Here is a 13,112-nt window from a genome sequence, read left to right on the forward strand (position 1 = left end):
CGCCCTAGAAAGCATGTTATTGGGATGCACCAGAGCATTGTTTGGGAATAGCTCCGTACAAGACCACAAGAAATTGTAGAGAATTGTGGATGCAGCCCAGACCATCACACAAACCAACCTCCCTTCCATTGACTCCATTTACACCTCACACTGCCTCGGCAAGGCCACCAGCATGATCAAGGACGAGTCTCGGCCTGGTCACTCCTTCTTTTCCCCTCTCCCATCAGGCAAGAGGTGTAGAAGTGTGCAAACACACACCTCCAAATTCAGGGACAGTTTCTTTCCAGCTGTTATCAAGCAACTTAACCATTCTATCAACAACTAGAGAGCGGTCCTGAGTTACTATCTATCTCATTGGAGACCTTTGGACTATATTTAATCAGACTTTACTAGACTTTATCTTGCACTAAACATTATTCCCTTTATCGTGTATCTGTACACTGGACAGCTTGATTGTAAACATGCATTGTCTTTCGCTGACTGGTTAGCATGCAACAAAAGCGTTTCACTATACCTCAGAATACGTGACAATAAACAAAACTAAACCAAGTTGAGAGGATTCTAGAACTCTTCCCCTATAAAAAACTTTAGGTGCTGAGGGTTGATTGAAATTTTTGACTGACTTTAGCTTGAGGAGCAAATCCCCATCTTCCGTCTGGGCTGAATGCAGCTTCCACACTGGTATTGTATGCTCCACCTTTCTTGCTGTGTGCATCAGAAAATGGCCATCATCTCGGCTCAGTTTTACATTTTCTATTCGTACAGTCTGCTGGGCAGTTTCACAGCCTCATCGTTTCCAAAACATTTTACCAATAAACGTAATGTGCCTCACTCCATCATGAACCCATCTGTCTCGCCATATTAGAGATATTCTCTGATCTCCATCCCTCCCACGTCTTGGACCAAATGTAGGCAAATGAGGTTAACTTAGATGGGCACCTTAGTCAAAGTTAGGCCAAGGGGCATGTATCCTTGCTGTATGACTCCATGACTTATTGGTTGGGTTTAAGAGTCACAAAGACAAAGGAAGTGAATGAAGTTGATCTGAAGATAAAGATATGATCCGACTGAATGGAGATGCCGATTCAAGGGGCTGAATGTTTTAAGGTTGGACTTCATTTTGATGCCTGCACCCCTGATAGATTGACTAGAGCCAGAGAGAACAGATCTGTCTGGGCCAGCTGGTTTTGAAGTGACGTTTGATTATTCAGTGTGACACCAGCATCCATCAACAACTATACTGCAATTGCCAATCTGGGCTGTTTTTCTGTTAACATCTGATATACTTTTTTTGAGAAAGCTGCTGGGAAATGAAAAGAAATTCAAAAGATGGTGATTTTCAGCATTTCGTTAATGTTAAAAGTTATTCTAATTTGAGAAAATACGTCAACTTCTGAAGCCTGGAGCTGAACTACAGCCGGAAATCTGTGCGATCCACAGGCTGAAATGAATTTAAGAGGTAAAGTCTTAAAATAAATTATAACACGTTATCTTACTCTAGTTTTAATGCTTGAATTCATCCAGTGGTGATTAGTAAATGATAGTACATTTTGCACAAAGATATGTACTGCATGCCAAAATCTTTCGACCTCGGGTATGCATGCATGGTATTTTTTTCATGCTGATGCTGAGAAGAAAATGGTATTGGTTTTGGTATTGGTTTATTAATGTCATGTGTATAAACAAGATGCAGTATAAACAATTTTTTGCAGGTCATCTAGTCAAATCAAATAATATACGTAGTGTAAAGAAAAAATATACCAGTGTGCAGAATGCAGCATTACAGTGTTTTAGCATTACATTTACAGAGAAAAAGTCTACTATCCACTATACTTAGGAACTATACCCTATGTTATGGGAGGACTGTCCAGTTGTATTCAAGAAAGAGTTAAATAGGAATTAAGGGTTATGGGGAGAAAGCAGGAACGGGGTACTGATTTTGGATGATCAGCAATGATCATATTGAATGGTGGTGCTGGCTCGAAGGGCCGAATGGCCTACTCCTGCAACTATTTTCTAGGTTTCTATGTTTGTCTAATGGGGAAGAAAGTGTTCCTGAAAATGTTGAAGATGTTATTTTTCAGAGTACATATACATTAAATGTAGGGGTATGTTTGTGAATGTGTAGATTTGCAAAAGTGACTATCATCGAATAATCAAACACTTTCTATTTAAAATTTTACAGGAAACATATCAATGTATATAGGGGAGGTAGAACAACATATATATGTTGCTCGGAAAGGTACATCTAAACATTGTATGTGTGGATATATTATTTGTGGAAAGACACAATATTTAGGTGTGTTTACATACCCGACTGCATTGCATGTACGGAAAATGCTGTAAATTGAAACCTACATATGATGCTTATAGAAGTAGGTGTATACACAACTTTGAAAATAATGACAAACAGCATTGTCTGCATCTTGATTGTGTGCAACAAACAGGAACGTAGGAGGCTGAGGATTGACCTTATTGAAGTGTACAAGATCACCCGGAGTCTTTTTCCTAGGATAGAGGATCATAAAACTAGAGGGCATAGGCTTCAAGTGAGAGGGGAGAGATTTAAGAGAGCTCTCAGGGGCAATTGTTTACTCGGAGGGTAGTCTGTATCTGTGACAAGCTGCCAGAGGAGGCTGTAAAAATGGATACAATGATGACTTTAAAAGACATTTGGACAAACATATGGATAGGTAGGGTTTAGGGGGATATGAGCCAAATGCAGGCAAATGGGACCAGTCTGGTATGCCAACCATGGACAAAGTGGGCCGATATGCCTGTTTCTATGACAATAAATGACTTATCTTGAGACAAAGGAGCAGTAGTAGGCAATTCGGCCCATTGTGGCTGATCTGCCATTCGATCATGGCTAATCTATTTTCCTCTCTCAACCCCATTCAACTGGTTTCTCACTGCAACCTTTGATGTCCTTGCTAATCAAGAGCCTATCAATCTCTGCTTTAAAAATACCCAATGACTTGACCTCCACAGCCGTCAGTGGCAATGAATTCCACGGATTCACCACCCTCTGGTTAAATACTTGACTTGCTAAGCCCCTAAATTCTAGAATTCACTGTCTTACACCTCTCTACTTTGTCACTTTTCTTAAACTATTTAATATTACTTTGAGCAAGGTTTTGGTCATCTTCTCAGTGTTAATTTTCTGTTGGCGAGATACTTTTGTTATGTTGAAGGTCATAGAATTATAGAGCTGTACAGCACTGACACAGCCCTTTGGCCCACCATGAAATATTCTATTAATGGGAATTGCCAAGTATGTGTAATCCTTTTGGCCTCATAAAGTAACCCTTCCAACTCGAGTTTGTGTTGCCTTCATTCCAAGATCATTATAGTTGGAATGTAGAATTATGTGATGGTGCTAATCATATGCCTTGATGTTTGAGGCCTTCATATTAGTTCAGTAACTACTGTCAGATGTCGACAGTACCATCGTGAATTACCAAATGGAAGAAGGTACAGGAGTCTGAAAACAAGTTCAAGAGCAGCATCGTCCAGCAACCATCAGACTCTTAAACACTTTACAACACTAACCTCAGCAACTTTTGATCTTCTAACGACGCGGTCTTTGGTGCACCTCGGACTACAGTTTGAACTGTTATGGTTACCTACTATTATGGTTATTAAATAATTGATTATTATATATTTTCTGGTCATTATTGCATTATTATAGGCCCATTAAGCTGCAGCAAAAAATAATTTAATGTTCTTTTGCCGTTATATACAGTGCCCTCCATAATGTTTGGGACAAAGACCCATCATTTATTTATTTGCCTCTGTACTCCACAATTTGAGATTTGTAATAGAAAAAAAATCACATGTGGTTAAAGTGCATATTGTCAGATTTTATTAAAGGCCATTTTTATACATTTTGGTTTCACCATGTAGAAATTACAGCTGTGTTTATACACAGTCCCCCCATTTCAGGGCACCATAATGTTTGGGACACATGGCTTCACAGGTGTTTGTAATTGCTCAGGTGGGTTTAAATGCCTCCTTAATAAAGGTATAAGAAAAGCTCTCAGCACCTAGCCTTTCCTCCAGTCTTTCCATCACCTTTGGAAACTTTTAGAAGAAGAAGACGAACGTGAGGACCAAAGTTGTGCCAATGAAAGTCAAAGAAGCCATTATGAGACTGAGAAACAAGAATAAAACTGTTAGAGACATCAGCCAAATCTTAGGCTTACCAAAATCGACTGTTTGGAACATTATTAAGAAGAAAGAGAGCACTTGTGAGCTTACTAATGGCAAAGGGACTGGCAGGCCAAGGAAGACCTCCACATCTGATGAAAGAAGAATTATCTATATAATAATAAATAAAAATCCCCAAACACCTGTCTGACAGATCAGAAACTTCAGGAGTTAGGTGTGGATTTGTCAATGACCACTGTCTGCAGAATACTTCATGGACAGAAATACAGAGACTACACTGCGAGATGCAACCCACTGGTTAACTGCAAAAATAGTTTGGCCAGGTTACAGTTTGCCAAGAAGTACTTAGAAGAGCAACCACAGTTCTGGATAAAAGTCTTATGGACAGATGAGACAAAGATGAACTTATATCAAAGTGATGGCAAGAGCAAAGTATGGAGAAGGAACTGCCCAAGATCCAAAGCATACCACCTCATCTGTGAAATCTGTGATTTTTACGATTACAAATCTCAAATTGTGGAATCCAGAGGCAAATGAATAAATGATGGGTCTTTGTCCCAAACAATATGGAGGGCACCGTATGACAATTAAATCCTCTTGACTCCTGACTCTTCACCTTCTGTATGGTTGCAGCTCTGAGGATCGTTTGTAAGCAGAAGTTATTGTTAATAATTTGTGCTCTGCTCCTTATCAATATTGTGCAGGTTTCGCAAAATTAAAATGACTTCCAAGGGGCAAGCGGAGAAGGTTCGGAGTTTGGCAGTCATTGAAGGCTTGCCGTCACTGCAGAGAGGCCAGGCACTGGATCATGAAGAGAAGGACTCTCTGTGCTCCAACTTTGTCTCGCGTTTAGATTCTGGACTGGGCGCTGGGACAACGTGCTCATCCATGGATGGGTATGATAATGTCAACATGGCTGTAGGTGTGTCGTTAACCAGGAGCTTGAATGCACCCAGAGAGACTTCAGCCGGGGAAGTCTTTGGAAGACAAGTGGAATTCGTCAATGACAAAAGTGAGTCACTAGAATGCTCTGACGTGGCTGCAACAATTAAACTATTTTACATTGTTGTGCTTTAACCAAGGCTATAACATCCAGAAAATTACTAAGGGAGGGCCAGTAGTCAGTAAGCACTGCACTGCCAGAGGAGTGATTGTCACATTTAAAACATTAAACCTATTATTAAAATAACATACACTAAGAAATTTATCAAACATGCATGTCATGTTGCCAGAAAACAAAATAATGAAGTTGCTGCTCACAGCCTTTGATCTAAGAGTTCACGTGATGGCCCAATGACGTAGCTGGTAGAGCCTCTGCCTCAGCTCCAGAGTCCCGGGTTTGATCCTCACGTCAGGAGCTGCCTGTATGGTGTTTGCACCATTATGTTAATGATCTCGATGATGCCTGTGTGGCCAAGTTTGCAGGTGATAGGAAGATAGGTGGAGGGGCAGGTGGTGTTGAGGAAGCAGGAAGCCTGCAGAGAGAGTTGGAGAGGTTAGGAGTTTGGGCAAAAAAGTGGAAAATGGAATACAGCTTAGTAAAGTGTATGGGCATGCATTTTGGTAGAAGGAGTAAAGGCATAGAGATCTTTCTAAATGGGGAGAGGATTCAGAAATAGGAGGTGCAAAGGGACTTGAGAATGCTGGTACAGAATTCCCAAGAAGTTAATTTGCAGGTTGAATCGAATGGTAAGGAAGGCAAATGCAATGCTAACGTTCATTTTATGAGGACTAGAATATAAAAGCACGGATGCAATGCTGAGGCTTTATAAGGCATTGGTGAGGCCGTATTTGGCATATTGTGAGCTGTTATGGGCCCCATATCTGAGGAAGGATGTGCTGACGTTGGAGCGGATCCAGAGGAGATTTACGTGAATGATCCCGGGGGATGAGTGGGTTAATGTATGAGGAGTGTTTGATGGTTCTGAGCCTGTACTCGCTGGAGTTGGGCGGGGGGTGGATCTTATTGAAACCTACCGGTAATGAAAGACCACGGTGGAGAGGGTGTTTGCTGTAGTGGGAAAGTCTAGAACCAGAGGGCACAGCCTCAGAATAAAAGGACGTACCTTTAGAATGGAGATGAGAGGGAATTTGGTTAGCTAGAGGGAGGTGAATTGGTGGAATTCATTGCCCCATACATCTGTGGTGCTGAGGCTTTATGGATCCATGGGCCAGTTCCATGCTATAATCATAATCTTAATCATACTTTATTAGCCAAGTATATTTTGTAACATACGAGGAATTTGATTTGCCATACAGTCATACCATTAAAAGGCAACAAAACACACAAAATACATTTTAACATGAACATCCACCACAGTGACTTCTCCACATTCCTCACTGTGATGGAAGGTGAAAAAAAGTTCAATCTCTTCCCTTCTTTGTTCTCCCGCGGTCGAGGGCCTCGAGTCTTGCGTTGATGGTTCGTGGCGATCAAGCTCCCACATCAATGGGGAATCTCAGCTCCCCCGCGCAAGGCGATCAACCCCGGGTCGGGGCTGGTCAAACATCGTTTGGAGCTTCCTGACATCGGTCTCTACCCGAGACTGCGAGATTCTCGATGGTGAAATCCGCAGATTTCAGAGAGTCAGAGCGTCAACCCCAGGCAAGGGATCGGCTCCGATGGTGTCCACGTCCCCGCGGTGGAGCTCAAAGTCAGTTCCGAGCAAGGCCTCTAGCTCCATGATGTTAGGCTGCAGAGCGACCAGAGGTACGATCCGGAAAACAATCGCATCTCCAACAAGGTAAGGGATTGAAAAAAAGTTTCCCCCGACCCCCTCCCACTCCCCCCCTCAAAACAAACCAGAGAACATTAACACAAACTTTTAAAACACACTAAAAATAACAACAAAAAAAGACGATAAGATAGGCAGACTGTTGGCGAGGTTGCCAACATATGGCGCCCTCTAACGTATGGCGCCCCCCGGTGGTATATATCGGTAAAACGAAACCATTGACTGCTGTACGTCAAATAATTACATTCCAGCTGCTGCTATGTGTTTTAAGGGCCTGTTCACCTAATTTAATTAGAGTCTGAAGAAGGGTCTCGACCTGAAACGTCACCCATTCCTTCTCTCCAGAGATGCTGCCTGTCCCGCTGAGTTACTCCAGCATTTTGTGTCTACCTTTAATTTAAACAAGCATCGTATCTTCAGTTCTTTCCTACACCTAATTTAATTAATACAGTTTACTTTTTAAACATCAGTAATTTTTTTGTAATAAAATGGATAATTTAAAATTGAAAGAGCAGAAAAATTAAAATCATTAAAATGTGGAAATCTTGTTTTTAATTTAAAAAAACTTTAAATTAAAAAAATAAAAATAAAATTTGAGAGGTGCTGGTACACCATACTGATGTGTACCGTCACAAATAAAAACACTGCATTTATCTTCTGGAAACTGTCCTTTCCACCATTTAACTGTTGCTTGGCCCAGGATCTTGTCAGCTTCAGTGACGTTTATAATACCAATCCGCTTTCTGGATTCTGATCGGCTGCCACCTCTGCATCCATAGATCCCGAGATTGACTGTTTAGAATCTGCTTCCTCACCTCAGGAATTTACCCCATCAACCTCCACCTGACCTACACCCAACCCTGTGTGTTCAGCCATTTTAACACACTCTCCAAATTACAACTAATCAATGTGTTGGAGGAATTCAGTGGGTCAGGCAGTAGCTGTGGAGGGAATGAACCCGATGCTTCGGGTCGGGTCCATTCTTCAAAAGAGAACCGTTAATTCAAAGGTGCTCAGCGATTCTGCAGCCGATGCCCGCTATTCACACTCTCACCTTCAATGTTTACATATTCAATATTCTGTTGTGCTGCAGCAAGTAAGAATTTCATTGTCCCGTCTGGGACATATGACAATAAAACACTCTTGACTCTTGATATACTGCACCCATGGCTATTGACAGTAGGATTTGAGCTTTTGTTTGCAATGTACTTATCTGGTGTTTGCCAGTATTGGGCCAAAAATATCTCTACAGGTAAGGCAGGAGGCCTTGGGTCACACATAGTCATAGAGTCATGCAGCATGGAAACAGGCCCTTTGGCCCAACTTGTTCATGCTGACCAAGATGTCCCATCTAAGCTAGTACCACTTCTCTGCCCTGAACCATATCCCTTTCCTATCCATGTACCTGTCCAAATATCTTGTAAAATATCTTGAGATGCTGTAGCCACTTCCTCTGGCTCCATAAACTCTATGTGAAAAAATTGCCTTCATGTTCCCTTTAAATCTTTCCCCTTTCACATTAAAAGGTATGTGTGCTGGTGAGGGTGTGGTGGGGTGGGTGTTGGGTGGAGTCATTGATTTACGTAAAATATTGAGCAGTGTCAGCACAGTAGAAGAACAGGGCTGGGGGTTTTGGGCTTGTTTACCAGTAGGCGATGGTAGGGTAAGCAATTTACCGGAAGATGTGTTAATTGGGATTTGGAGCATAGCTTGCTACCTGATATCATATTTCATTTTGTGAGCCTTTGAATGCATTACTTTTCACTCCCACTAAAATCCCTAACAGGCAGCGATGATGCCATGCCTTCAGAAGAAGGTGCAGCAAGTTATGATGATGAGCCTGGTCTCTGCTCTGAGGAGGATGTGTTGAACTTCACTTTCAAGGCCTGCGATACTGAGGGCACAGGTACATAGTCTCTGAGCTCTAAACTCTCAGGCAACTGTATAAAATATTCCTCAACCGGTCTCTGTATCTCCATCTCCATCCTTCTCTTACACTCACACACGCACACTTCCCTGTCGCTATCTCTGGGTTTCTCTCTCTCCCACACTAGTTGAGTTGACCGTCCTATGGCCTTGAACTGGAAAGGGTGCAAAAAAGAATTGCGAAGATGTTACCGGGTCTGAAGGATTGAACTATGAGGAAACTCTGAATAGGCTGTGCCTTTTTTTCCTGGAGCATAGGAGGTTGATGGGTGACCTTATAAAATTGTGAAGGGCACAGATAAAGTGCGTAGCCACAGTCTTTTTCCCAGGGCAGGGGAGTCTAAAACTAAAGGACACATGTTTAAGATGAGAGAAAAAATATTTAAAAGAGACCATGGGTCAACCTTTTCTACGCAGAAAGTGATGCAAATATGGAGCAAGCTGCCAGAGGAACTGGTGAAAGCGAGTGTAATTACAACATTGGAAACAAACTTTAGATTCAGATTCAGATTCAGATTCAATCTTTATTGTCATTGTGCAGTGTACAGTACAGAGACAACGAAATGCAGTTAGCATCTCACCCAGAAGAGCGAACATAGAATAATGAACAGCAGAATATATATATGTACATACATTAGTGCAAATTCTACAGCTACATGGATAGGAAAAGTTAGGAGGGATATGGGCTATTCGAAGGCAAGTGGGACTAGAGTCATAGAGTCTTACAGCATGGAAACAGGCCCTTCAGCCCAACTTGCCCACCGCCAGCCAACATGTTCCATCTGCACAAGTCACATCTGCGTGTGTTTGGCCCGAATCCCTCTAAACCTGTCCTATCCATGTACCTGTTTAAATGTTTCTTAAAGCACTGACTAGTTGGGTTAGGCAACTTGGTTGTCATGGATGAGTTGGGCCGAAGGGTCTGTCTCCACGTTGTGTAACTATGTGACTGTATGAACTCTGCCTGACCCTCTATTTGTATGTGTGTTTCCCAGTTTTGTCACGTCTTCAGTGCTCTCGCTTTCTATACATGGATTTGATTGTATCTTTTTTGTAATGTGTGTGCACTGGGAGTCTAAAGGGCCTGTCCCACTTTCACGACCTAATTCACGACCTCTGCCGAGTTTGCCCTTGACTCATACTCGCAGCATGGTCGTCACGAGGTCGTAGGTAGATCATAGGTAGGTCGTGATGCTAGTCGTAGGTACTGAACTGAACTGAACTGAACTGAGCTTTATTTATAGAGCACTTTAAAAACAACCACTGTTGCAACAAAGTGCTGTACAACTCTTCTGGTACTCGTGGCATCAAGTAGATCGGGGCGTTTTTCTAGCCTGATGAAAAATGTCCACGAGTAAAAAAGGTCGTGAATTAGGTCGTGAAAGTGGAACAGGCCCTTAAGGAAGAAGCACCTCAAACTGGTTAATTCACCTGATCTGTATCTCAGCTGCATCCCGCTAAGGGATATCTCGTTGAACATTAACCCAACAAAAGTCCATTGGAACAAAAGACAACTATTGGAGAAAAAAATGTTGGATATCTAAAATAAAATCAGAGTATTCTGAAAATACTGAGCAAATCAAGCAGCTTCTGTGCAGAATCGCAATGTAGTGAGCTATGTAGTGTTTTCTAAACATATACAGAAGTGGGGGAAGTGAGGAAGGAAGGGCAGATCCAAAGGGCTGAACAGAAATTGGGTGGGAGGGAAGAGAAATGATGGAAGTGATCATGGATGATGAAAGGGAGTGGTAAAGAAACAAGTAGAAACTGGCCTTTGTGAAAGAGTGGTTGGCTCTGAATTTGACTCCCCCCAAATGCAGGCAAATGGAACCAATCCAGTGTGCCAACTTGCTCAGCATGGGCACAGTGGGCCGAAGGGCCTGTTCCTATGCTCTGACTCCATCTATGGAAGTGCAGCAAGAGCCAACCCTAAAGTTAAATATTTTGGACCAAAGAATGTTGGTGGAGTTAAGGTACAGATCAACCATGGTTGGAATGAATGGCAGAAAGTGGTTGAAAGGCATCTTCCTGTTCCATTGAATATATTTTAGGTATTCTGGTCAATTTAACTCTTCTGGTCAATTTAATTTGCCATCTATTATGAAGTTTGTACCCGCTCCCCAATGGAATATGGTTTACTTTGATTAATTCGAGTGTTGAATGTTTCTCGGAGCAGCGGGAAGAGAGGCTATGAGCTGGTTGAGTTGAAGGCAGATCCTTTCATTTTGCCCAACAGGGAGAGTTGCAGCTTCGGTGATCGTTCGATACCTGCAGGAAATGACAGGTCAGAGCCAGGATGGCAGATTACAGGTGCTGCACAATATGCTTGATCCAGAACGAAAGGACATTGCTATTGATCGAGGAGGCTTCCACTTAACGATGAGAAGTTGGATCGCAAATTGCACGCAGGATGGGTAATGTGGTTAAGAAGGATCGTTGTAACTAGAAATCTGAAACCACACCAGGGCACACCAGGATGTAATGAGCTGGGCAATAGCAGATGAAGTGTGATCCTAAGAAATGTGTGCTGATGTATTTTGGGAGTAGTAATATAAGATAATATAAGCATATAAGATACTGGCCATCGCTTGTTAGGACATTCAAGCAGGGAAGTTAGAACAGGAAAGTTATGCCCCAACGTTTTAAAACATTGGCGTAGCTGGTAGAGTTGCTGCTTCACAATGCCAGAGAAATAGGGAGGTGGGGGTAGAGCAAAGCCTGACAACATATAAACATGGAGAATAGGTGCAGGAGGAGGCCATTCGGCCCTTCGACCCAGCACCGCCATTCATTGTGATCATGGCTGATCGTCCCCAATCAATAATCCGTGCCTGCCTTCTCCCCACATCCCTTGACTCCACTAGCCCCTGGAGCTCTATCTAACTCTCTTAAATCCATCCAGTGACTTGGCCTCCACTGCCCTCTGTGGCAGGGAATACCACAAATTCACAACTCTCTGGGTGAAAACGTTTTTTCTCACCTCAGTCTTAAATGGCTTCCCCGGCAAGTGATAGTTGGATACGGGTGAGGAGGAGAGTGATTGGCAAATGGGCGGAGATATTGACAAAGACTAGATGTCATAAGGAGACAAAAGGGTGTTCAGATAAGGAAGGGAGATATTAAGCTGGAGGGAGGGATATGGGTGGAATGGAATGGGGGAAGGAGAAAGAGGGGATAAAAAGAAAGGATGGAATTGGAGAAAAGGAGGAGGGTGACTGGGACAATGGGAGATGGTGGGAGAGATTCATGCACAGTGGGGCGGGGAGTGGGGAAAGTGAGGGGAATGAGGGGTGTTACTTGAAATTGAGGAATTCAATGTGTATACTGTTGGGGTATAGGCTACACAAGCATTATATGAGTTGCTGTTCCTCCAGTGTATGTGTGGCCTTATTCTGGCAGTGGAGGAGGCCAAAGACTGAAAGGTCTGTATGGGAATGGGAGTTAAAATGGTCAGCAACCTGGCCTCAACTACTTTCTGTGGCAGAGAATTCCACAGATTCACCACTCTCTGTGTGAAATTTTTTTTTCTCATCTCGCATCCTAAAAGATTTCCCCCTTATCCTTAAACTGTGACCCCTTGTTCTGGACTTCCCCAACATCGGGAACAATCTTCTTGCATCTAGCCTGTCCAACCCCTTTAGAATTTTGTACGTTTCTATAAGATCCCCCCTCAATCTTCTAAATTCAATCTTGTCAATGTAGCTGGGTTGCTAACCACTTTAACTTCTTTGTGATTAAATCTTTTTCATAATCACATGAATGTGCTGGGTGCAGAACAGGTTATTGGAGCTGTTCACGCCCAAGAATTTCAAGCTGCTAACTCTTTCCACTGCTGGCCCACCAATGAAAATTGGTGCATGATCTCCTGAGTTCTCCTGTCTGCAGCTCGCTTATTTCAGGGTGAATGGATTTGTGCTTTAACTCATTAGTCTGAATGACCTGAAGCAATGTACTGTTTGTTTCCACCACTCCCCGGGCTGCTTGCTTGATATTCTCAAATATATCTGGATTAAAAAGGTTTCTCCTACGTCCCCAAAGCAATTGTTGATATTAATTCTTAGGAAGAGAGCAATTAATTCCCATTGGGAAAAATACAGTAGATCAAAGAAAGAGGGCATTGGGTGTATGGAACGAGCTGCCAGAGGGAACGATGAAGGCATGTGCAATTAAATGTTTGTAAGACATTAAAAGCCGATTCAACCTGCAAATTAACCATTTGGGAACCTTGCACCTCCGATTTCTGAATCCTCTCTTCATTAGAAAGTAGTCTTTGCTTTTATT

General features: G+C 42.5%; 1 protein-coding gene across 4 annotated transcripts in view; it reads left to right on the top strand.

Annotated features, from left to right (window-relative positions):
- irag1 (inositol 1,4,5-triphosphate receptor associated 1) overlaps window positions 1–13,112 on the top strand; it is a 145,633-nt gene that overhangs the window by 1,513 nt on the left and 131,008 nt on the right. For 3 of the 4 annotated variants that reach the window (XM_033038862.1, XM_033038865.1, XM_033038864.1), the window contains exons 1-4: window positions 503–1,459; window positions 4,875–5,182; window positions 8,692–8,811; window positions 11,068–11,245. In XM_033038862.1, the coding sequence (XP_032894753.1) occupies window positions 4,891–5,182; window positions 8,692–8,811; window positions 11,068–11,245 (590 nt within the window). In that variant the 5' untranslated portion in view covers window positions 503–1,459; window positions 4,875–4,890. Of the gene's footprint in view, window positions 1–502; window positions 1,460–4,874; window positions 5,183–8,691; window positions 8,812–11,067; window positions 11,246–13,112 lie in introns of those variants that run through there. The other variant, XM_033038863.1, reaches the window with a different exon arrangement.

This window comes from Amblyraja radiata, chromosome 20 (assembly GCF_010909765.2).
Source record: "Amblyraja radiata isolate CabotCenter1 chromosome 20, sAmbRad1.1.pri, whole genome shotgun sequence".
NCBI lineage: Eukaryota > Metazoa > Chordata > Chondrichthyes > Rajiformes > Rajidae > Amblyraja > Amblyraja radiata.